General features: G+C 45.2%; 1 protein-coding gene across 2 annotated transcripts; it reads right to left on the reverse strand.

The window, feature by feature from the left end:
- Window positions 1–196: 196 nt before the first annotated feature.
- Window positions 197–18076, reverse strand: LOC135394714 (proton channel OtopLc-like). 2 transcript variants are annotated; one of them, XM_064625597.1, is made up of 10 exons: window positions 17999–18076; window positions 17786–17865; window positions 16961–17026; window positions 14378–14518; window positions 10944–11209; window positions 6096–6210; window positions 3107–3389; window positions 2209–2375; window positions 1960–2125; window positions 197–1276 (listed from the first exon to the last, which is right to left on the reverse strand). In XM_064625597.1, exons 3-10 carry the CDS (start codon window positions 16997–16999, stop codon window positions 384–386), a joined length of 2070 nt encoding a protein of 689 aa, XP_064481667.1. In that variant the 5' UTR covers window positions 17000–17026; window positions 17786–17865; window positions 17999–18076; the 3' UTR covers window positions 197–383. The 2 variants fall into 2 exon arrangements, with proteins under 2 accessions (XP_064481667.1, XP_064481666.1); XM_064625596.1 differs by having other exon boundaries at window positions 16961–17109.
- Between the last annotated feature and the right edge of the window lie 4128 nt (window positions 18077–22204).

The following is a 22204-nucleotide window of genomic DNA, read 5'->3' on the forward strand; positions in this document are numbered from 1 at the left end:
GTCATGGAGTGAGTCTGCTTCCTCCCTTGCATGTCCTCTCAAGCCTAAACGCACTTAACGGCGAAGGGGTTCTACGTGGCATTCCAAGTCTAAGCTTCACAAACATTCCATGACTGGACGAAATAGCTGCAAGATTTATCTTTGAGCACGCCGTATACTTGTGCACGTAACACATAGAAAAATGCCAAACATAACAAGAAAACAGAACGCACAGGGTTCATTGTCAAGTAACTGTACAAAGGAGTATTGTGAATGCTCGCAAAGAAAAATTATCAAAAATATGCAAGACAGTTCAGCGCAGCGCAATGCCCTCCATGGGCACAGTCAATGTCTCGTATCAGATAAGATGACCACTAAGTTACATCAAACCACAGCACACTCATTCACTCTCCCTTGTGGTAGGCAGACTGCCAGATGTCCGCTAAGCACACCGCCGAATGAAACCTGTAGAACAACATCATCGGGATGGTCGCGTGGCCGATGAACAACCACAGGTTTCCGTAGACCTCTTTCGCGGCCAGCAGGTCCTCCGCGTGCTTCTGCTGGACCGTGTACACTATCCACTGTGTCACATTAAGTATGAGCAAGAAAGTGATGATCTCACGTCCTGGTTTCTTGTACCGTAGCCTGTGACAGTTACTGCACCGTCTCAGCCCATCGATCAAGATGGGCGTCTGCACCACGATTTGTAGAAGGGAAAAAACACGAATGCCTATACGGATCGGCGCGCCAACACGCATGTCGGCAATTATGCACAAAACGGCGTTGATCATGTAAAACGGCACGGGAATGAAGAGGAGGAAGTTGTCGAGAAACATGACGGGATGCGCATTCCGGTCCAACTTTGTGATCTTGAAGTACGCCAAGATGCATGCGATTAGGCCTAGAATGGTGAGCGTACCTTCTTGGCAGTCATAAATGTCATGCATGACTGAAAGGTTGCTGTGAGTATTCAGTAGCACGAAGAAGATAACCATGCTGATTATAGACGTCAAGAGGACGAGGATACCTGTGAACAGACCCTTGTTTGCCGAGTGGCAGTCGGCGCTGATCACTAAGTTGCTTTCGTAGTGTATTTCCATGCTTCCGTCGGCCCCGTTGAACTTCTGTTCGAGGTGATGCGACTTCGAATGCAGATGGACGTTGCCGATATTCTGCCAGACGATGAACCAGACGCCAGCGAGGATGATGTTGAACTCAATGGTGCACGGGTATAGGTAGGCCGCTGAACTCAACGAAGGGCTGAGAACGTGCAAGCAGACAGAAGCCTCTGTTTCTGAGGGATAAAAATACGGGAGATGATGCCACCTTACGTGTAAATCTACACTACACTACACTACACTGCACTACAGTACACTTTGAACACTTACAACAATTCACTAGGAGAGCCGCCATAATGGAAACACTTCTGCCGTAATCTAGCCACGTCCTCAGGGACACCTAGAGCCTATAGTGCACCTTCGAAGGGCCCTCCCTTTCAGCCGTATTCAGGCCCCGCCCTCGGGGATACCTAGACCCTAATGCACCTCAGAGGGGCCCTCTTTTTTATTCCCGAAGCGCGCTCTACCTCAGCACCTTCCCTAGCCGTCCCCTCCCCTCGAGGTCACGCTTGACCACCTTCCAGCAACCCTTGAATGGCCTAAGTGAGCTACAAACAGAGTGGACGACTGTGGCGACATTGTTGTTGGGTTTGCAAGGTACACCATTAGGTAATTCGAAGTCAGTCTTATTGTACAACGGAGACAGTTGTGAGACTCTTCCAAGGGCTCTTGAGGCGCACTAGGGTTTGCTATTACTATTATTCGTATAAAATGATACACAAAAGGCACCTGTTCTTTGTCCCTGTGCTTGCCATACCTCTGTTTTGTGTGCTGCTTCTCAAATTGGATTAATTCTTCACTATCTTTTGTATTGAAAGGGAGCTAAATAATATCACCTACACGGTTATCGACGACTTACCGTTTTTACTGGTTAAGTTTTCGCTGTGATACTCTTCGAAATGGACAAAGTGGTTGTGGCTTGCCACGGCGTCATCCACAATGGTGCTGAACCAGGCATGAAGAGACGTCGCAATCAAGTGCATGACTCCGAATCGTGCAAGCTCCTTGTAGCGGTTGATGACTATCTGCGGATGTCAATAAAACCGAAACTAGTGCGTATCTTCGTACGTGTTCTTCGTGATCACTCTGTCAGCAAACTACCACTTACGTTCGAATACTTGAATGCGATGAAGAGCTGATAGAATGAGAACAGCGGCCGCAACGAGTGAACCACCAGGCTAACAATATCACCGCATTTTTCGTGGCCTCTGTGCCAGTGAATTGCTTCTTTTGAAAGCATTAGACCTTCGTGGATAATGTGCCCTGAGCAGAAGACTGGTGAGGAAAAAATGTTCATTAGGCTTCACAGTGTTCTTTTGTAAAATCGCAGAGGGTTCACACATAAAGGTTTCATGTGGTCTTAACACATCCTTTAACCATCCTTCCATATTTTCCATGCGTCTCCGCTGGTGGTATAATCCCATATTGCGTCTTCGCTGTGCTATGCGGAACTCTCGAACGGAGTTATGGTAACGATTACTTTACAAATTCTGCTTGTCTTGCAGCTGTCTTCAAAATCCTCTCGGATGTTACTTTTCAAGCGAGAGCTTTAACGTAGACAGCCCTGTAGGTCCGTCCATGACAGTTGTATAGAGAAGAAGAAGAGGAAGGGAGATAAGAGAAGAAGGAAGAAGTCCCGAAGATCGGAATCGGAAGGTGACTCTAGAAATTTTAGTTAAACGCTCTCAAGTTTCAGTAGAAAGATCAGTGATCCTTCATATTCTTGAATGCTTTTCAATGCTAAACAAAACGAATATACTAAAGGATTACACCAAAGTGTTCGACGTACTATTTTCCAGGAGCTTCATTCCAAGATTGCTTAACAACTCCATCAACTCTCTCTCTCTCTCTATCTCTCTACTGTAGCTTTTAACGCACATTTATGTCAATATTTTCCACCCCATCGCTACGTATTTCAGCACTCGTCATTCGCCCTTGTAGACGCTATCATCCAAGGAGAAAAAAAAAGGAAATGGGGAAATGAGGAAAAATGGGAAATGACCTACCAGCCATTCCTGCCTTGAGGAAGAAGCTTCCACTGTGTCGTCCTTTCAGAAATCGATAGTGGGGCTTCACTTGTTCCTCTTCGTCGTCTTCTACGGCTCTTTTCCACTCGTATTGACCGTTGATCACGCATTCGGTCGCCAACGAGAAGCGGTCTGACATGACTTCGTACTCTTTCAAATTCTTTTTGATGGACGCCAGGATGTGTCGCTTGTAGCGAGTCAGATCCACGTGCAGGAACAGAAGCCATCCCAAGCCGATGACAGCCACCACGCTGCTAAATATCTGGATAGTGGAGGCATCAATGAATGTCACTTAAAAAGGTTGTAATGCCAAATGCTCAATGGTCTGCCAAGTATACGAAACCCTCTGACATCGACAGCTCGAGCTATGTTTATGATGGCCGTAGGGCGAGAGAGAGAGAGAGAAAAAAAAATGACCAGCTTCTATGAATGCTTGGCGAAATGCTTAAACGTAGAACGTGTCGATGTTTTCTTTTTCTTTAATGTTCAAAACGATCCTACAGCTAACACTAGGCGATGACTTGTTGCGATGACTTGTTGCGATAGCTCACGCTTGATATGGCGCGTTCCTGTGTTACTGATACTGTGCTACGCATGCTGGTGCTGGACAAAAGTTCACGGAACACGCTTCGGCGCCACCCTTCATCACATTGACAGCACAGCCGCGAATGGGACCGTGTGGACCTACAGATATGCGCCTAGGTGACCCAGTCACCTATTTTCAAGTCCGTACAATACCATTCGCTGCTAGCGTGTCACCCTGAGGGAGGAATGTGCCGGAGCATGTTCCGCAACTTAAGTCTAGCACTGTATCACAACCTGTTCTGCCTGTTCTGCTTGGCAGCACCAAGGTTGGCTAAAATAGCACTCGCACCCTTGTGCTTTGACTCAATTGCATCATTCTGCATCATACCACCACTGCCGTCGTAAACACCGCTACGGAGACGAACTGAGCCTGTTAGTATTCCATCGGGTACAAAAAGCTATAAAAAGGAAAAACACAACATACTAACGAACGAACAGTTGATAGTGCTTTTTAGTGCTTTATGAAGTACTGTAGCTACTAGAGCACTGCAGTGGCCATATTCTTAGGCCTAGGCCCGGCGTTTCTTTGACTTACCCGCATTGCCCGACGGCTCCATATCTGGCCCAGGCCCAGCCCAAGCTCGATAAATTTATTGGCTTCCCGGCTCGGCCCAGTGTAGCGAGCTGTAAACGTTGACCATAGCTAACTAGCAGTGGGGTAGCACATGCTCAAGCCCGACCTAGGCCAGGCAATGTACTGTTTGGCAATGTAATGTTTCAGACGTCTCTTCTGAGCTCTTCATTGCGTGTTTTACGCTCGACTGTAGTGAATCTTGAAAAAAAAAACGAATGCTTCCCGTATTTTTCGTGCAATGACTACGAAAGTTACTGTCTAGCAATTTTTCCTGTTGAAGAATTTCATGAGACATTGGAACAAAAAAATATTCATTAAAATTTAATGATCTGATTAAAAAAAACGCAAAATATAAGGAAAATTGCGAAACATCCGGCCTGTGTACACCAGCACCGATTACACTGTGACAACCGGGATTTGCGACACTGTGTAGGGCATGGTTTCCTCTATATACGCAAAAGAAAACCGCACACTTCTAGGTGCTTTCTATGAGTCGCAGCTGTGGTTCACGCCAGGCATGGTTTTCGCCAGCGCTGCGACGTTCGTGCGTGTCTAGCACCCGCCACATTGAGATCTGTGAAGAAACGTTTCGTGGTACGGGGTCTCGTACTATTAGGAACTGCAAAAAAATTAATAAATAAATAAAGTCTTAAAAATTCGTGATGGTTTTGTGCTTGCCGAGCAGGGCCGTTGGATTGTTTCGCGTGAAATCGCCCAGCAGGAATACGCAAAGGTGTGCAGAGCCCTCCCATAACTGAGGGACCTTTGAGTTGCAGACATGTATTTTAAAAGAGCAGTGAACTGTCCCTAAATATTGTTTTCGTTTCTGGCTCGTCTCGTGCAACGAATAACATAAGCTCTTGTGAAGGAACGACGAGCGCAGCTGACCTGAAGCACGCGCGAGAAAGAGACCTCCTGATGTGCGCACCCTCCAGAAACTCTCCACTCCTTCAAAGATCGTGTAAGTGAGCGAGAGACGGATGGCCTAGCCCGGTACGGCCGAAGCGCCGAACTAGCAGACGAATTTTGGGTGGCCAACGAGAGCTTAATATCCCTGGCTCCACGCGGGGTCTGCTTACGTCACGTGAGAAGATCGCGTGGGTCAATGGCTGTTTTCCACGGGCGTCTTTGTCTTTTTAACATGATCGCGCAGTAACAATACACCGCACAGTGAAAATATTGTGCGAGCCCGAGCAGCACAATACATCGGCCCCATATCGGCCCCATATCGGCAATACCTGTACAATACTAGAACAATATTAGACAAGGATTGCCGACATGCAGCCAACGTTGGGCAAAGGTGCTGTGCTGCGTGGGAGGTGGGAGGTGCTTGATGAATTAAACAGGGCTTCGAGCCATGCTAAATGTCACATCCTTTGTCCTTCGATGTGTTCGAAAAAGACGACTAACTGCTACATGGAAGCATTCATCGTAACTGTCCCGTAACACACAGTCTTCAACATACGAAGAAAAGTAGTGAAAATGAAGTGTCGTGTCTGTAGTAGCGCTTCCACGGGAACAACGGAGCTGGGAGTAGTTTCCACACATTTGGTATCTCTAAAGCACGTTATATTACAGCATGCGACAACACCTCATACACAAATGCATGCGCTGCCGAAAACAACAATTAAATTATGAATGCTTTGTCTACGCAGCGAAACGGCCAAATTCACATGAGGCATTTTAATATGATGCCATCAAGTGTACATGCATTACGAAAGAGTCTGCAGTTGGCATCCTACACATAATACAGACGCCAGTGCTTCAGAGGCAGGTCTTACATGATGTACAATAAAAGTCGTAACTTACGTCGTTGGTGGACTTGTCGATGAATGCGTAACCGTGGTACGACGCCGAGAGAACACATCCAAAGGAAACGATGAAGATGGCATAAATTAGGCTTAGAAGTGTGGCGAAGTTCAACCTGTAAACAACATGTGTGTTAGTGTGTACAACAAAACTAGTAGAATAAAGTTATTGTTATTATTATTAAAAAAACACACGTAGTTTTGGTGCGATTTAATGGTCGAGGAGAAACTAGGCTGGATTTCTTGTGCACTAACGTCAGCATCAGTAACCGTCAGCTGAGGTGCCACAGAACGTGGGCACGATACATATCCTAGAATAGACAGAATGTCTACTACTTGTCTACAACGACATTTTCGTACTTTCAAGGATAAGAGGCATTTTCAATTAGGCCTACGATAACTATGGGGTGTTTGTTAGTGTTCATTTGGTTCCCAAAAGTTACAAGGAAGACATTACGTCATGTTACGTCAGGTATTTCATGCAACCAGCACTGAATACAATGTCCAGTGGATTTACATAATTACATAGTATTTCAACGCATATTTTAAGAAATCATAGTACTGGGCAGTGACACCGCATTTGTTTTGGCAACTGCACTCTTAAAAAAAAGGTGTACTTTAACTCCTTTTTTTGCCACATATATAACACCCTTTTGGAGAGTATAATTACGCTCAAAAGGGTGTCTCTTCACTCCCTCAAGGGAGTAGCATAACACCTTTCTCCCTACTGGAGAATAATATTACTCCCCAGCAAGGAGAAAGTGTTATGCTACTCCCTTGAGGGAGTGAGGAGACACCCTTTTGAGCGTAATTGTACTCTCCAAAAGGGTGTTATATATGTGGCAAGGAAAGGAGTTAAGGTACACCCTTTTTTTTAAGAGTGTGGTAAACGCGTAAAAATGCACTTGGAATCGACTGTCGTTTGGCCATGACAACAAAGGGTAGGTGCATGAGTCGCTTATCGACGGAGTTCTACTCCAGATAAATATAGGCCTTCCATTTGATAGCGCTTATCAGAACAGCGGCAATAAGTGTACGGAAAATATTTTTCTTGAGATCAGTGGAGAGAGGATAACGGGTGATGTAACCAAGGAGAACAATGGCCCCGTTTACATGGGCGCCCTATAGAAGCGTACCGAGTCGGAGCGCCGCGAGATTGAATCCGGAACGCTAACGTTTACATGAGTTCATGCAGGAACCACTCCAAGCACGAGTGCATGAGGGGAGGAGGATAGTGATGAGGATCAGGTAGAAGGAACTGACGTTCATGGCACCCGCATTTCCTGCCGCTAAATTCAAACCTTGGAAAAAAGCCTGTCTTTCGCATAGCAGCGTTTTGGCGGCTGATTTGCCCCCAAGTACACTTTTTCCGGTGTTGCTTACAGTGTGTGCGTCCAAGTATTCAGCAAACAAAAATGCGCGCGGTGTTTATTCCTTCGGTGTGGAAAACCCAGCGATCGGTAACGGTAGATAGTAGGAAAAGCGTAACGTCGAGACATATAGGAAGCTGTATGAGATTTCTAAACGATACCCGTTTTTTTATGTATACATCACTCGAAGAAAAAAAAAGGAGTGAAACGGATACGTGGAAAAATTGCAGACTTCTAGTCCCCGAAATTGCAATTACTCCCCATTTTAGCTCCTTAACCCCCAAATTTACTCCCTAGGACTCCGAATAGTCACTAAATTTCGAAATGGTCACATAAATACAACAGTCCACGTAAATATGTGTTCTTCGTATATTTGATGGAATAAGGCTATATAACTTAGCAATTTTCCACCCACAGAGAGGAAGAAATAGCTGGCGGTTCTTTCTCGCGAAATTGTATCGGAAGACTTCACATATCAGAAGATTTTATACCACTCGGCAGATCAGGGTTGATGGTTTCATTCAAAGTATTTTCATTCATACTCATGAATTATGTACCTGGAAACGTTAGAACAGAGCATGAAATGCAGTCCCCACTCTGTGACATTCATTTACTCCCTAAAGGGACTAATTTTTGCGGGAACGCATTTAGTCCCCAAAAGGACTAAAAGCACTCTTTTTTTTTCTTCATAGAGCGTACATATGCCAACCTTCTCCTATGACAGCCCGTTGCAGCATTACATGACTTATACTTTGGACCCATTGACCAAAATATGGATTTCTCCATCCGTCGCGGCGTAAGTAGACAGCATGGGTCTTAACGCATCGAATCCGCCTGAATGTTGCCCACGCGCCTCACAGTATGTACAAAATGGGGAAATGTTGTTCCCCAAATTGTTCCACCTGCGACACACTAACGCACTCTGACTATATACTCCTACGCTGGGCAGCATAGGAACGCAGGATAACCATGGATCACTGGCCCACCAAATCTTAAGTTTCTTGTGGTACTCTGGAACAATCCAGCATCTCAACATTTTGCCACTGAAACCTTAATACGACTCCTGACGGTCGCGGGATGATGATGATGATGATGGTGGTGGTGGTGCTGGTGGTGCTGGTGGTGATGGTGGTGGTGGTGCTGCTGGTGGTGGTGGTGAATATATTGGCAGAAAAAAGAAGAAGAAAAGGCAGGAAAACGAAAGACAAAAAGAGAAAGGGTTCCTCGCCTTTGACTGTGTCGACTTGATCAGAGTCAAGACAACATGTCAGTGCTGTCAAAGGAATGTCAGAAACTGGCACCATGTATCACTGTCCCAGTGACACATGTAACCTCCCAGCGTATTTTACCTTTACATATCCTCCCTCTCCCCGTTTTTGAAAAGCAGTCGGACATCATGCCTGGCCTTCTGGTCACAGGAAACCTGGGATAAAATTCTACAACAATGTGGACGATGGACAACGATGGACGGTACCTTATGGGAGAACGTAGTGCAGCCTTTTCGAAATACTATCGGCTCCCTACCTCAGGCTTTTGAATGGATCCTGGTGCCCACGGTTCGTTATTGGCTGTATTTCGCTCTCGAGGCATCAAGTCGTAGGAATCTGTTTCCACGGATGGTGCATTCATGCAACACCTCCTAGACAGCATAAGGCCTGCACACCACGTGACACAGCGTCACACACGAAGGCCTGCTGTGGATGCTGCTATGACGTCAATGAAAGAGCGAACAAGTGAAAAGCTCGAAGCAGCCCGCAAAGCTCACGCAGCCCTCCGTGAATTGGGCAGTGCGCAGGCCTTCTACTATCTAGGAGGTGTTGATTCGTGTGAGGTAGCGTGGGAGGGGACGTTGACAACGTCACGAAAAAGTCATCGGCGAGTCGATGAGGAGATTCTGCGGTTGCTCCTCCCCGTACAGTTGCGGGTCCGCTACCGACTGTCAAGACGCAGCACGAATAACTCTGGAAGTATGTCGATTCCGAGCGAGGGGTCGCGGAGAAAAGTTGTCTCAAGTCAAATGCGCCTGCCACACATACTTATTTCGATATGTCAGGAAGTGAACTTTCCCTTTAAAGTTTTCCCACAATTAGTGCAACCGTAGCTAAATTGGGACGCCTGCAATAGCTCCCCGAACCTCCCGCGCGCGAAACACCCTCCTTCGCCTCCACGATAGGCACGTGATGAGCGCCACCACACACGTCACTATGTGACGCAAGTGGTGAGGACGCTCCTCATTGGACTTGGGATCACATGATCGAGGTGAGCAACATCGCCCAGGCCGGAGCGTCTGCTACCGCTTGGGAGACGCCATGCGTTCTCCGGCTTCGTGATGTCCGAAACGGAGGGTTTGAAGGCTGTCAACGACACAACCACGATTTTTTGGGACCGCAGGCACCACGGGAAGAACGAGTGGTGCAGCATGAAATTAACTGCGTTTGTACAGCAAAAACCCCGTGCTTCTCGACAGTGTGCAGCCTGTCCGACAGTTTTCACCGCGCAGTCGGTTCAGTGGCTAACAGGTGGCGCCACAATACCGCTTCCACACTACCGCTTCGCAATAGCTTTCTGCTGCTGTGAATTCTGAGATTGCACAGAAGCCACGGATATCTCTTGTGATCGTAATCTTATTTTCTCAGGCTGCGTATATGCTTCTTCTTTTAAAGAAAACGTGATATAAATCATATAAATAATAGAAGTCAACAAGAAGCAGCTAGCAATGTTCGTAGCAGACGGTTTTTCCTACGAACGAATGAGGGGCTCTCTACCACGAACGTCACACTAGAGTGGGTGTGGTCTGCAGTTGGAGCGCTCCGACCTGTCACCGCGGCAGCGATTTTCCAAATTAATTGCACCGTGGTGATACAACTTTGGACAGAAATATTTTGTGGGAATGCTTTTCACATACTGCTTTACAAGATGACAGCAGTTTTGGGCCATGTTAGATACCACTTTAATGCTCCTTTAAGTTTGTTACTTCATGGGTACCACAGGGTTTCTGAAAGGCCATCTGTCTTCAACGATACATAAATGGATTCAGAAATAGTCGTTACGAGCTTGCTCCGGTTGAGATTTTTTATTTTATTTTTAAGATAAGCCGATACTGGTACGCTGCTGGACAAAAGTTTACGGAACACGCTGCGGTGCATTCCTTCCTCAGGGTGACACGCTAGCAGCGATTGGGACCGTACGGACTTACAGACATGTGCCTATAGGTAACCGAGTCACCTGTTTGCAAGCCCTTGCGGTACCATTCGCTGCAAGCGTGTCACTTTGAGGAATGAACGCGCCGAGGCGTGTTCCGTAAACTTATGTCCGGCACTGTAGAATGTAACACCTAGTAGGAAAATTCCATTTGTGGGCACGTCTAGCTCGCGGTGCTTCGAATATACCTCCTAGTACAGCGAAAACAAAAAGCTGCACAGACGTCCTAAAATACGCGGTACGCTTCCTGCGATACGAAGATAGTGAAGTACGCTTACCTCGTAAAGCTATCATTAGACTCGATACTTTCTGCAGTCGATGCCCTGCGGACGTTGCTTCTGGATACGCTGTCTAGCTCCGTGACCCGAGTGCTCCGTTGCCCAAAGTTTGGGTTCACGGGGGAACTCTGGCCACTGGAGATTACATAGACGTTCCCATTGCGCTTCTCGTCCGGAGTTGATGCATCCTGCGGTTTGATGGTAGAAACGCCCAAGAAGACGTCACCGTCGCTGTCGCAGTCCTGCACTCTGGCCAAGCATTTGGGCTATTACAGGATAAGTATTGCAAGTTATGAGTTCTCCTGTGCTACTGCTATGGAAACTCATGCAAAAATTACGTTACGGTCTGGAGTTTTTCGTGAACTCCGAGAAACTGTAATAAGTATTTGAAGGCCTCCGGCGATTGAAAGGAGTGGAGACATAGAGTGGGTGGTACGAGAAGAACACAGGCAAGAGGAAGCTCAGAGAACGAACGCTGAACTTGTAACTAAAACGTAGCTGTAGCGAGGGGCGTAGCGAGAAGGTGTGTGTGTGGGGGGGGGGGGGGGTTCAAATTGATCGGATCACCACTGACTAGATATCCTTCATCGATCACTACATCAACGTGCGTCAAGTACGGTGACATTGTCCGACCTTTTCCTTACTTCCATTATTATTTTCTGTTACATATCTGAAACCCGTTCACTTCCCATCCCACCGGAGGTCCCTCTTGCCAAGGTCCCAACAAGAAAATACCACCGGCTGCGCACTTTCTATAATCCCACGGAAATGACGACAACACCCACGCATTCATAATGAAGGCACATAGTTAAGCGATCGTGACATGTTTTCTGGCGGCGAAAAGTCCCGTCCTGCTTGTCAAGAAGCAGAACAGAATCTTGAAGTCACTTGCAAACAGTTTCGTTGTGAATGATTATGATACTTGATTGCTAACTTCAGCTATACCTTGGATTGCTTAATGGGCTATGTGCCTTCACCTATGTGCTTACATATCTCAATTTGGATTCTTAATCATGCTTTTTGCGCTAAAGACGTAGAAGCTCAAAGCGAGCACATTTATCGGTATTCGTCAACAGGACAGGAAAAATATGGACTTTAGCCTGTATTAGGAGATTATTTGATATCGAGTCGTATATCGTCAACTTCAAGTGCTGTTCTTGGGGTGCTGCCAGCTCGCAACTGCCGCGTACACTTGCAGACAACATGATAAAGTAAAGAAACAAACGATAGATAGTATTATTGGATCGTATGCTATCATTTTGCGTACGCTACGATAACACGTTACCCAGGTCATCCAGCCAAGGAGTCGGCTTTCTATTCGAAAGGGAAAGAGAAGAAGACAAAAAAACGGAGAAGACAGAAAAAGCAAAAAAACAACAACAAAAAACAGACACTATAACAACGGAAAAGAAGAAAAAAAACGTAACTAAGTCACACAACAACGAGACAAAGTCACATGCAGTTCATGCGATCTCCGATTGCAACACATATTAGAGGGCTTTAATACATCGAAAGAACTTTAGGAAAACGATACGACAAAGAAAGTTTATCAAATCCAAGCTTAGCAATGTGATGTCACCCGCTTCAAAGAAACAGGGCGGTTGGCTTATCATATTACGGAGTTTTAGGAAACCGCGATCGCCCTCCGATTCCTTTTCCGTATCGCTAATCAGCGAATCAACTATCAGCAATAGCCGATTCGCTGACAGCGATACGGAAAAGGAATCAGAGGGTGTTCACAGTTTCCTAAAACTCCCCTATTTTCGGTACCGTTATCACCGAAAACCTTCCGGTCCACGAAAGCTCCCGATTTTTCGGGGAAAGGACGCCATGGACGCGAAGGTCGGGGAATGTTCCCGGTAGGGTGCCTGAATACTAGCTCCCCCTGTGTGTAGACGCAAGCAACACAACATCTTGGCCCAATATTGGCCCAATATTGGCAACTCCGGCCCAATATTGCCAATATTTGATGAATATTGGCAACACCGGTCCAATATTAGACCAATATTGCAAATATTGGACGACTATTGGCAACACCCAGACTTGTACGTATTTAGAGTACTGTATTTAAGATCCTGTATTTTAAATACTATTTGTGGTATCTTGGTATCTTACTCAATACTTTTTCGGGGGAGTATTTGTACTCTATTTCAAATACATTTTGTGGTACCTTCTACTCGATACTCTTACTACTTTTTGGATCGCCTCTCAGTTTTCCATTTTCTCGCTTTTTCTTTTCATTGGCATGCTCGCTCTGCGGGAATTTCCATTCCGACTCCGTACGTTGACCTGTATGTTTTCTTTTTTCTGGAAGATAAGAATTCAAGAGCAAGGGTTTTATAATGAGTGCTCTGTAGCTGCAGCAGAGTTCTGACCTAAATATCCCCTCTGACTCTGTTCTAGCCTTCTAGGACACCCCTGCTTGACAAGCCTCTACTTTTTCAATTTGTAAGGTATATAATGTAATGTTTGTATGTAGTAGGTTGTGTGTATGACAGATCGGTCAGTGACCACCGCAAGCTCTGTTTGGGGCTTTTGTATTTATGGACATAAAAAAAGTCATTCTGCACGAGTTGTCAGTTCGCAGAATGAAGCAAACGAAAGAGGCGCGTTCACTCCCATAGCCAAACCTTCGGACGATTTTCGAATATGTTTCGGAGACCGATAATAATACGTGTATTTCAGTCAAATGCAAGCTTTGCTTACAACAAGAACATGCTTTCGACCAGGAAGACATCAAACTCACGTGTTTCAAATTCAAACGTGTCTTATACTCACGTTCACGTTACCGACTACGTTCACGTTACTTTTCTACGACGCCTACCGAAGTATCTTAAGTGTATCTTAAATACTTTCGGAAGTATTTGCTACTTTAACTTAATTACTTTCATTTTGAAGTATTTACACTCTATATTAATTACAATTTTTCGGCAGTATTTACTATCTTATTTTAAATACTTTTTGAGGTATCTTGTACATGTCTGGCAACACCGGCCCAATATTAGACCAATATTGGACGAATATTGGCAACACCGGCCCAATGTTAGACCAATATTGCCAATATTGGACCAAGATGTTGTGCTGCTTGGGGAGGGAGCTGGTATTGAGGCACCCTAGTTCCCGGGCTTGACCAGCGCAAGCGTCGAACAGCTAAATCTGTGAAGTCTACAATCGCGCAAACGGCAGTATACGGCCGGTTCACAATGTTTGCAGGCTTCTTCAGTACACGCACGAGTAGTGTGCTGTACACCAACTTTTGTTTCCTTCACCTTGGCGCATCCCCCTTGTATATTGCCTTCGTTCATGATTACACGCTCATTATTTTTGCTCAGCATGTACGACAGTCCGATAAACAAAATCACGAAAAAAAACTGAAAAGGGTTCATTTATTCTCACGTCGTTCGAATATCCTTGTGCAGCAACTAGTGGCATACCTTTACATCAGATGACAAGGATGAGGATCGGGTCTTTTGAACTCTCTTCTTCGACCTTTCCCAACCTCCTATCCTGCCGGAAAAGCTGGAACTGTGGGGCCTAAAATCACTCTTTTGAACCACGGCCAGGGCAGGAAGTACCTTCAATGTAATTAACAGATTTGCACAACGAACTTGTGACGTTTCTGAACCATATAGTACAACGAAATAAAATAGCATTAAAAAAAACAAGCAGCCAAAGGACCAGGACGGAAGACAAGTAGACACCACAACTTACTTATAACTGGTGAAATCTAATCTGAAACGGTGCCTTGGTTTGTGCCGTGATAACTCATTTTTTGTTATCATACTTGTAACCTGTACTGTTTCAGAATAGATTTCACCAGCTTGTTGTGGTGTCTGCTTGTCTTTCGTCCTCGTCCTTCGGCTGCTGCTTTCTTGCGGAACTATGTACCAACTATTCGCACTGCCACCCTCGTAAAATGACACAGAAGGGAAAGCAATCAAACAAGCATTGAGGCAAGCTACTAGGCTCGAATAAATACGTCACGTCGTCACTCCCCACGTCACGCGAACGTCACGCGAACGTCACGCTAGGATGGTGGCCCCTGATGGACAGTTCAACGAATGAGACCGAGTTTCGAGCTGCGTTAAATGTCACCTCATTGCTCTTTTAAAGGGACGGTCGCATATACGTTCCAGTCGATCTCGAAACTATGTTGTCATTTTATTCCTCGTTGCTCACTGACCACGGTGTGAGAAATCCCACAAGCAATTGTGGCGTAGTTTGACTGTTATTCGATGAAATACATGACAAGATGAGACGCCGGGTGTCCAGAGTATGCCGGAATTCCCCCATTGGAAAGAGCAAATACGTCATTCCCTGCGCCACCAATCAGAGCATGGCGTTGAGAAAAGGGAAGGGCACCCGGAAAAAGCTATCGTCTGGACGGCGGCGCCTTTCTCCTCTGAGCGAAGCCCTCTCCCTCCTCCTGTTAGGGAGTGACGTCACGTTGTCCCCGGAGCGACGGCAGCGGCAGAAGCAGCGCTGATCTTTAAAATTTTCATTTATTTAATATCTAAAAACCTTTCCGACGAAAAAATTTTCTAATGAGATTGTCGACTGAGGTGACATTTGTGATTTGTGTGAGATTATGACTGATCATGACTATTGTGACATTGCGCGATATCTGTTTCATAGATAGGTATCTGGATGCGTCATCGGTAGAGTCACTGCTGCGTTCGTGCCCACAACAAGCAGATGCATGTATATGCATGTTGACCGCAGTCCAGTTGACTGAATTACAATAACCCCACTGACAAGAAAAATGCGGTTCTTTATTACTTATTTATTTTTACCTCTCGAGGAATCGCTCCATTTACGCGGTAGTAGCTGCTATGGTGCTACAAGCAGTGTGTAAGAGAGGCTATATTGTGTCATATGCTCCCTTGATATCGAGGAAGTCGTCTGCTGTCATAACGCCATTTGAACAATCCTACTGTACTGTAGGTCGATCATGTGGCTAATGAACGCTAAGGATATATAGCAGGGTATAGAACAAGTTTTGGTAAAGGACCGCAGGCTCAATCATGGATACAAAGTTCTAATCGAGTTTTATTAGAACCTTCCACTAGTGTACTCCTATTTTCCTAAAGGAATACTACGAAATGCAAGAAATGGACTTATATCAGCAGCTAATATCAGGTTTAGCAGATTGGAAGCAATCTACTAGGACGGTAGGACGAATGAAGCTGTCAAAGTAAAGTTCAGGAACGTGATGCCATTCAATTCCAGGCAATAAGGCGATTGGCTTATCATGTTTTTCGCAACCGTTATCAGCACATTCTACTAAAACTACTAAAGCTCGCTAGTGATTCCTACTGGCGCTGGTACGACCTGAAGTACACCTTTCTGCAGCAACTGAACACGAACAAATAGGAGTGAACTGGAATAGCCGAGGGCCTGTGAGCAAAAACCAAGATCTTCACCTTCTTATTCAAAATTCTTCAAAATCTACACCTTTGCTTAGCATCGGTGGCTCAGTTAGTATCGCGCTCGCCTACTGATCCAAAGATTGCGGGTTCGAACCCGGCCGTGGACGCCAGCAACTTGCAGGCAGTGTACAAGCTACTTAGACACGCCGTCACTTTCGCGAGGGACGTGCTGAGACCTCGGTGCACTTTGTTCACTATGGCGTCGTTGATGATCGTAGTTGTCATGCGGCGTAAGGCCACCAATTACCACTTACCTCGTTTTATCTTAAACTACAGATAAATGATTCAATCGTGTTTAAAAATAAAGAGAAGCGAATCAGTAAAAGAACAGTTTTAGTAGCCCATTTGTGACGTCAGCGTGAATGTATAGAACCTGCCGCAACCAGTCGCTGAGTTGTGTAACTCAGAATCTGAACCGTTGATTGGTTGAGTAAATATGTTTTTTCGAAGGTCACATAATCAACAGTTTGCTAAAATATTCTATCGGTTGTTATCATACACGCAGCGAGCCGACTAGATTGCGACTCATACGAGTAAACTTGCCACACCATCAATGAATCGGTCAATTATGACTAGAAGGTGACATACCTTGGCCGAGGCTTCATCGAACGTGATGGTCTTGCTCATTCGACGCCGTCACATGTGCTGCCGTTACTACAATGGAGTTGAATGGTCGTTAAAAAAACTGAAGAAATGCAGAGAGGCTGTATTGGGAACGGAGTATCGCCTGAGTTGCCCTTTAAAAAAAGTGAATGCCATGCATGAAAGGTGTTATCGGCATCTCAAGAGGGGTGGACATCTTTTCGGAAGAGCGCTTATTGGATGTTTCTTATCGTGACAATGTTTTATCCAACCCTCAAAGGTGTCTCAGGAGAACTGATAAGGACAGCCTGTGTGCTTATGGACCAGTTCGCCAATTGCTGGTCTAAAGGTCAGATGGCCTCTTGAATATGAGGTCATATCGATACATCGGGTGTGTCACGAAAGTCCCTCAGCTGTTTCGGCTGTTCCTTATCATCCGTCACCCACTTGTGCGAACTTTTCATCTGCTTGTGCCCTCGAACATGCAATTGAGAGCCGCATAGCTGAGCGAAAGAGCGCATTGCTGCGCTACTGTGTTCATCAAATTGAAAGCCCAATCAATTAAAAAGGCATAATGAATAAGTAAGTCGTTTGTCGATCTCTTTATCACCTTTTGGGCCGTATGGTTGTGCAGAAAAGGGCGGTTTTTTACAGAGTGCAGCCGCACACGGAGGTGGTCTAATATAGGTGCACCTCATGCAAACCACAACTTTTGGTGTCGCTGCAAAACAACGCCTCTTGGTGTTATTTCGCCTCCAATTCGCTAATGCATAGAAATAACTACGATTTGTCAGCCGCGGTAAGTTGTTATCGCATCAAAAATATACTTACAGTGCAGTCAACAGCTTATCCTGTGTTGATCAGAGTTGCCCGTCGTCTTGTCAATACAATGGACGTCAGGGAAACTGATTCTGCGACAGAAAAACCGTCGGAGATAAAAGAAATTATTGCACAGAAAAATCCTTATCACAACTCTCTCTAATCTCCACACCCAATAGAAGGAGCAATACCCGAACCAACATAAGTATGGGCATGACCGCTCACTTTTGCCAAGTCTGTGTGTCCTAAGTTGGCAGATAATGCGAGTAATTTTGTGGCATAGAACCAGTAGGTTGAAAAGCCAACGCACAGGCCGGTCACCACTCGTGATCATACTTGCCCTACGCATGAAATATCATGCAACAATATCGGTCAGACTAATATCTTATCTCTAGCATCCGCGTGGATCTGGATTTCGGCAGCGAGTTCTCCCATATCTGCAATGATTGATAACGAGCCTTCTATAAATAATGTAACGGGAACACAGTGATCAACAATCTGCACACCTGACTTTGGAAATCCACACGTGCTTGTAGAGCTACTGAAAACTTTTGAGGGAAGAGCGTTACAACGAGTGCCGCACATATATCGAACAGCGGCTGTTCGTCTTATGGGTACTGTCCTATTATCATTGATATGGTATTTAAAGGGCTAGGGATGACGCGTAAAAAGGTTAATGGGGGATATATTTATTAGAACAAAGGAAAAGGGGGAAAGGTCAACGAAACAGGACGCCGGCTTGCTATTTCGCGAAGAAAAAAAACAACAGGGAAATAAATAAAAGAAGAATAAAATAAATAAAAAAGAAACGAAAAGAATGGGTATTACGTGGTCAATAGCATACGTGTATGGCAGCAGTTGCCAGACATTTTGATGACCCTGGAATTATGGATACACTAGAGTCACTAAATAAGCTACGCGTAGCTTATTTAGTGACTCTAGGATACACTTTTGACAACGTTTAACTATATACGTATACTGGAATATGGTTCAAATCCAAACGCGAAAGACTTGATATAGGGAGTCATATCTCATATACAAGTTCAATATTATCCACCCATTCGGCATCCACAAGCCACTTTAGAGATGATTCACAAATAAAACTTCTTCAGACCTTTCCTTTTCTCTTTTTAAAATTATTATCCTCTTTATTTTATATCAACGCTGTTATTCTTTGCATGACCAATGCTTTCATCTGCTGCAGGACAAGACTATGGATACATAGATAAAAAAAGAAGAGAGTATAGGCATTACCGCTAATCTTCTGGTCTTCCTAAACGGCTATGTTACAAAGAGGCATTCGTTTGCATTCAGATGCATACTCTCCATCATGCATTCGTTCACCTAATGCACTTCCACACCCCAACAAACCTGCTCAAGAATACATGTCCTTAGTAAAAAAATACCCCTGACCCATGAACCGTTTACACCATGCCAGTTATGAAGACTGTGTGCAGAAGAAGAAGAACAGTTTCTGTTCGAAATATCGGCGGCTATCGTCGTGAGGCACTTCCCTCAACATTTCCTTATCGGAGCACTAGATTTCCCAGCCTTCTACCGAATATTGTGTTGCTTTTCGAAGCTGACGGTCACAGTTGGATATTCCCGCAGCGGTAATCACCAACTTGGTAAGGCGCGATAGCGAAACAGGGGAAATACAGCCACGTGCTTTCTGAACACGCTGTGGGTACTGGACTTTTCGAATGAATATCAACGACTGAAAGAAAGTGGCACTCGTCTTACTCCCATGTGTTTCTGCACGCAGGGCACACTCGGGAAATTGTTTTGTCATACATGCACGTGCTTCAAGCGCATACTTGCAATTCATTAGTTGCTCGATTAATGTTAAAACAAAAATAGTCACGGAAGTGGTTGTGATTGCAGGTCCAACGTCTCTGCAGGTGATACCATTGATGAAATGTCTGAACCTTATCTAAATCAAACATTTTTCTTTATTAATTCCGCGGCAGCGCCGCGAAGCAACTGTGGCTATGAGCAGCGTATAGACGTGGACAGATGGAGGGAGGACACCCGGAAGAAGTGACGGATAGGGGGTTAGTACGCGAATTCTGAATTGAAGACTGAAAATATGTCCGCAAAAAAAGTCTATGAATTACGCGGCCAGTGCCACCTTGGAACCGTCCATCGGCTTTTTATTCATTCGACAACATCGACACTTTATTGGGGTGAGTCTAAATGGAATGCTTCACCGCGACACCCTGCGATACTCTACGCCAGGGACCTCAAACACGCGACCCCAATGTGACCTATTGACCCCATGTGACCTATTCTATGGCCCGCGTGCCCTTCGCCACCAAAGAGAACGAAGCCATCCTCTTAAAAATTTAGTGAATAATTCGGAATAAAACCAGATTTCTAGGCATTGTTTTTAGCCTTGCCCGGCGTACTACTGCCCCTGTCCATGTTAAGCAGAATATATGCATGCGAGCACTTGCGGCTCATGAACTTCACCAAGTTACCAACACAGCAACGTGGCATTCGCGTGAGCTGTGGCGAACTGTCACCGTAGCTAACGTGGGGGTTCACATGAGCTCGTCTTAATTCTCACACCAAGTCAAATGTGACACACTAAAAAAAAGATAGAGACGGATCAGTTATGTACAAAGGCCATTGTATTTTAATTTTTAGAAGTCAAATTAATGTAGCAAATCCTAACCACCACCACCACCACCATCATCATCATCATCATCGTAATCATCGTCAATAATGTCAGCTAGCTGTTTCCTTCAGGATATTTCCATTTCTTTTTCCAACTCGAAGCTGTATAGGTAAAGGCAACGATAGAGTGTCTAAATAAGAGATAATTTCAGTGATCCTGAGCATTGTCATAATCGTTTGTGAAGGACTACGTGTCTTTGTCTAATCGTTTCTAAATATCTTCGGCACCCGATTTGAAAGGCGGCTTGGTATGTGATGTGGAGTCTTTCAGCAATGAATCCTGCACGCACCGTACCGACTCCACAATATCAACACCACTCGTGTTTTCATTATTATTATTACTTCATGGTATATCGGGCATCTTCTGGTAATTACCGCCATTTGTTTTCTGTGTGGCCCTTCACCACGTGGTCTAAGGCCAATGCGACTATAGCGACTGGATTTGAGTTTGAAGCCCCTGCCTACATTATTGCTATGGAGGTAACTGGATGAAAGCACAGTTACGAGACCACCAGAGTCTATAACGTTGTACAGAAAGGTAAGCAATGCTTTCGGGCAGTGCGATGACGAGCTAGACTTGACCATGGGCGAAGCAATTTTGTCATATTCACTGGGCGAGTGTATAATTGGTGAAAATAGTCTCTAAGTGTACCTTGAATCTAGGTGAACTGAGGAGAACGTATGTATTCTGCATCTGTTTACGCGAATAGAGAGAGCGTTTGTGGCCACATTTTGCCTTGCACCCACGGTATCTTGCACCCACGCAGAATTTCGAAGGCTTACGCAGAACTGAATTTCTTCGCGCCCTCTTACTTTGGAAAAAGTACTTGGTCCGTGGGTGAAATACAGCCCACCAATGCTCTGCCTCAATGCACTAAGTAACCTTTCCCGATAATGTAAGACTTCGGTTGTCACTGTGAAGGCTATTATATTTTCAGCCGAGAGCAACAGCCGAGAGCAACCGTGTAACAGGGTATAATGCGTGTATCCGTCTGCGATGAAGCACCCCAAACATCATCATCATCATCAACATAAACTTGTTTTGTTTTGTTTGTTTTGAAAATTTCTTCTTCATTCTCACAGTGGTGGCGGTAGTGGAACTGCTTGCCGTATAGTTGGGACTCTACTCCGCGCGACTCTACTCTACTTGTTCTTGGTTCAACATTTTTTTCAGGTTTATGTTCACTTTGTTCAAGTGACAGTCACATGAAAGTTATTTTGCAGAAAAGAGAAAAGACGTCCTGGACGTTATTGGTTTAGGTTAAATAAATTCAGTATAGTATCCTCTTCAGTAATGCCTAGCAACACACCACTAACTGTTCTTCGTCACACGACTGAAATGTCCATGTATGGTCATGAATAGTCATTTCCATGTACGGTGGTGAAACTTCATTCCATGTATGGTCATTTTATGGCAATTGTTGGAAGGACATGCAACCTGTCCACGTTGCATCGTCGTCACAACTGTGGACACGAGCTGTGCAACCGAAATGGCAACGCTGTGTTATCACCCCGGCATATCTTCTTTGTTGGTTTTGCACGCCCGGAACGGATCTGCACGTATGTGGTTCGGTTGCCTGTGACAAACTGAAAACATTAATATCGCACGTAGACACGAGATAACAAAATACCGAACGGCATCGAACATTGTATTCCTGAACCAGGAATAATATGTGCCCTATACACCGAGGCAACTCATGTGCTGCAGGCACAGAGGTATCCCTCCGCCAGCGCAGAATGTAGTCCGCACGC

This window comes from Ornithodoros turicata, chromosome 5 (genome assembly GCF_037126465.1).
Source record: "Ornithodoros turicata isolate Travis chromosome 5, ASM3712646v1, whole genome shotgun sequence".
Lineage (NCBI taxonomy): Eukaryota > Metazoa > Arthropoda > Arachnida > Ixodida > Argasidae > Ornithodoros > Ornithodoros turicata.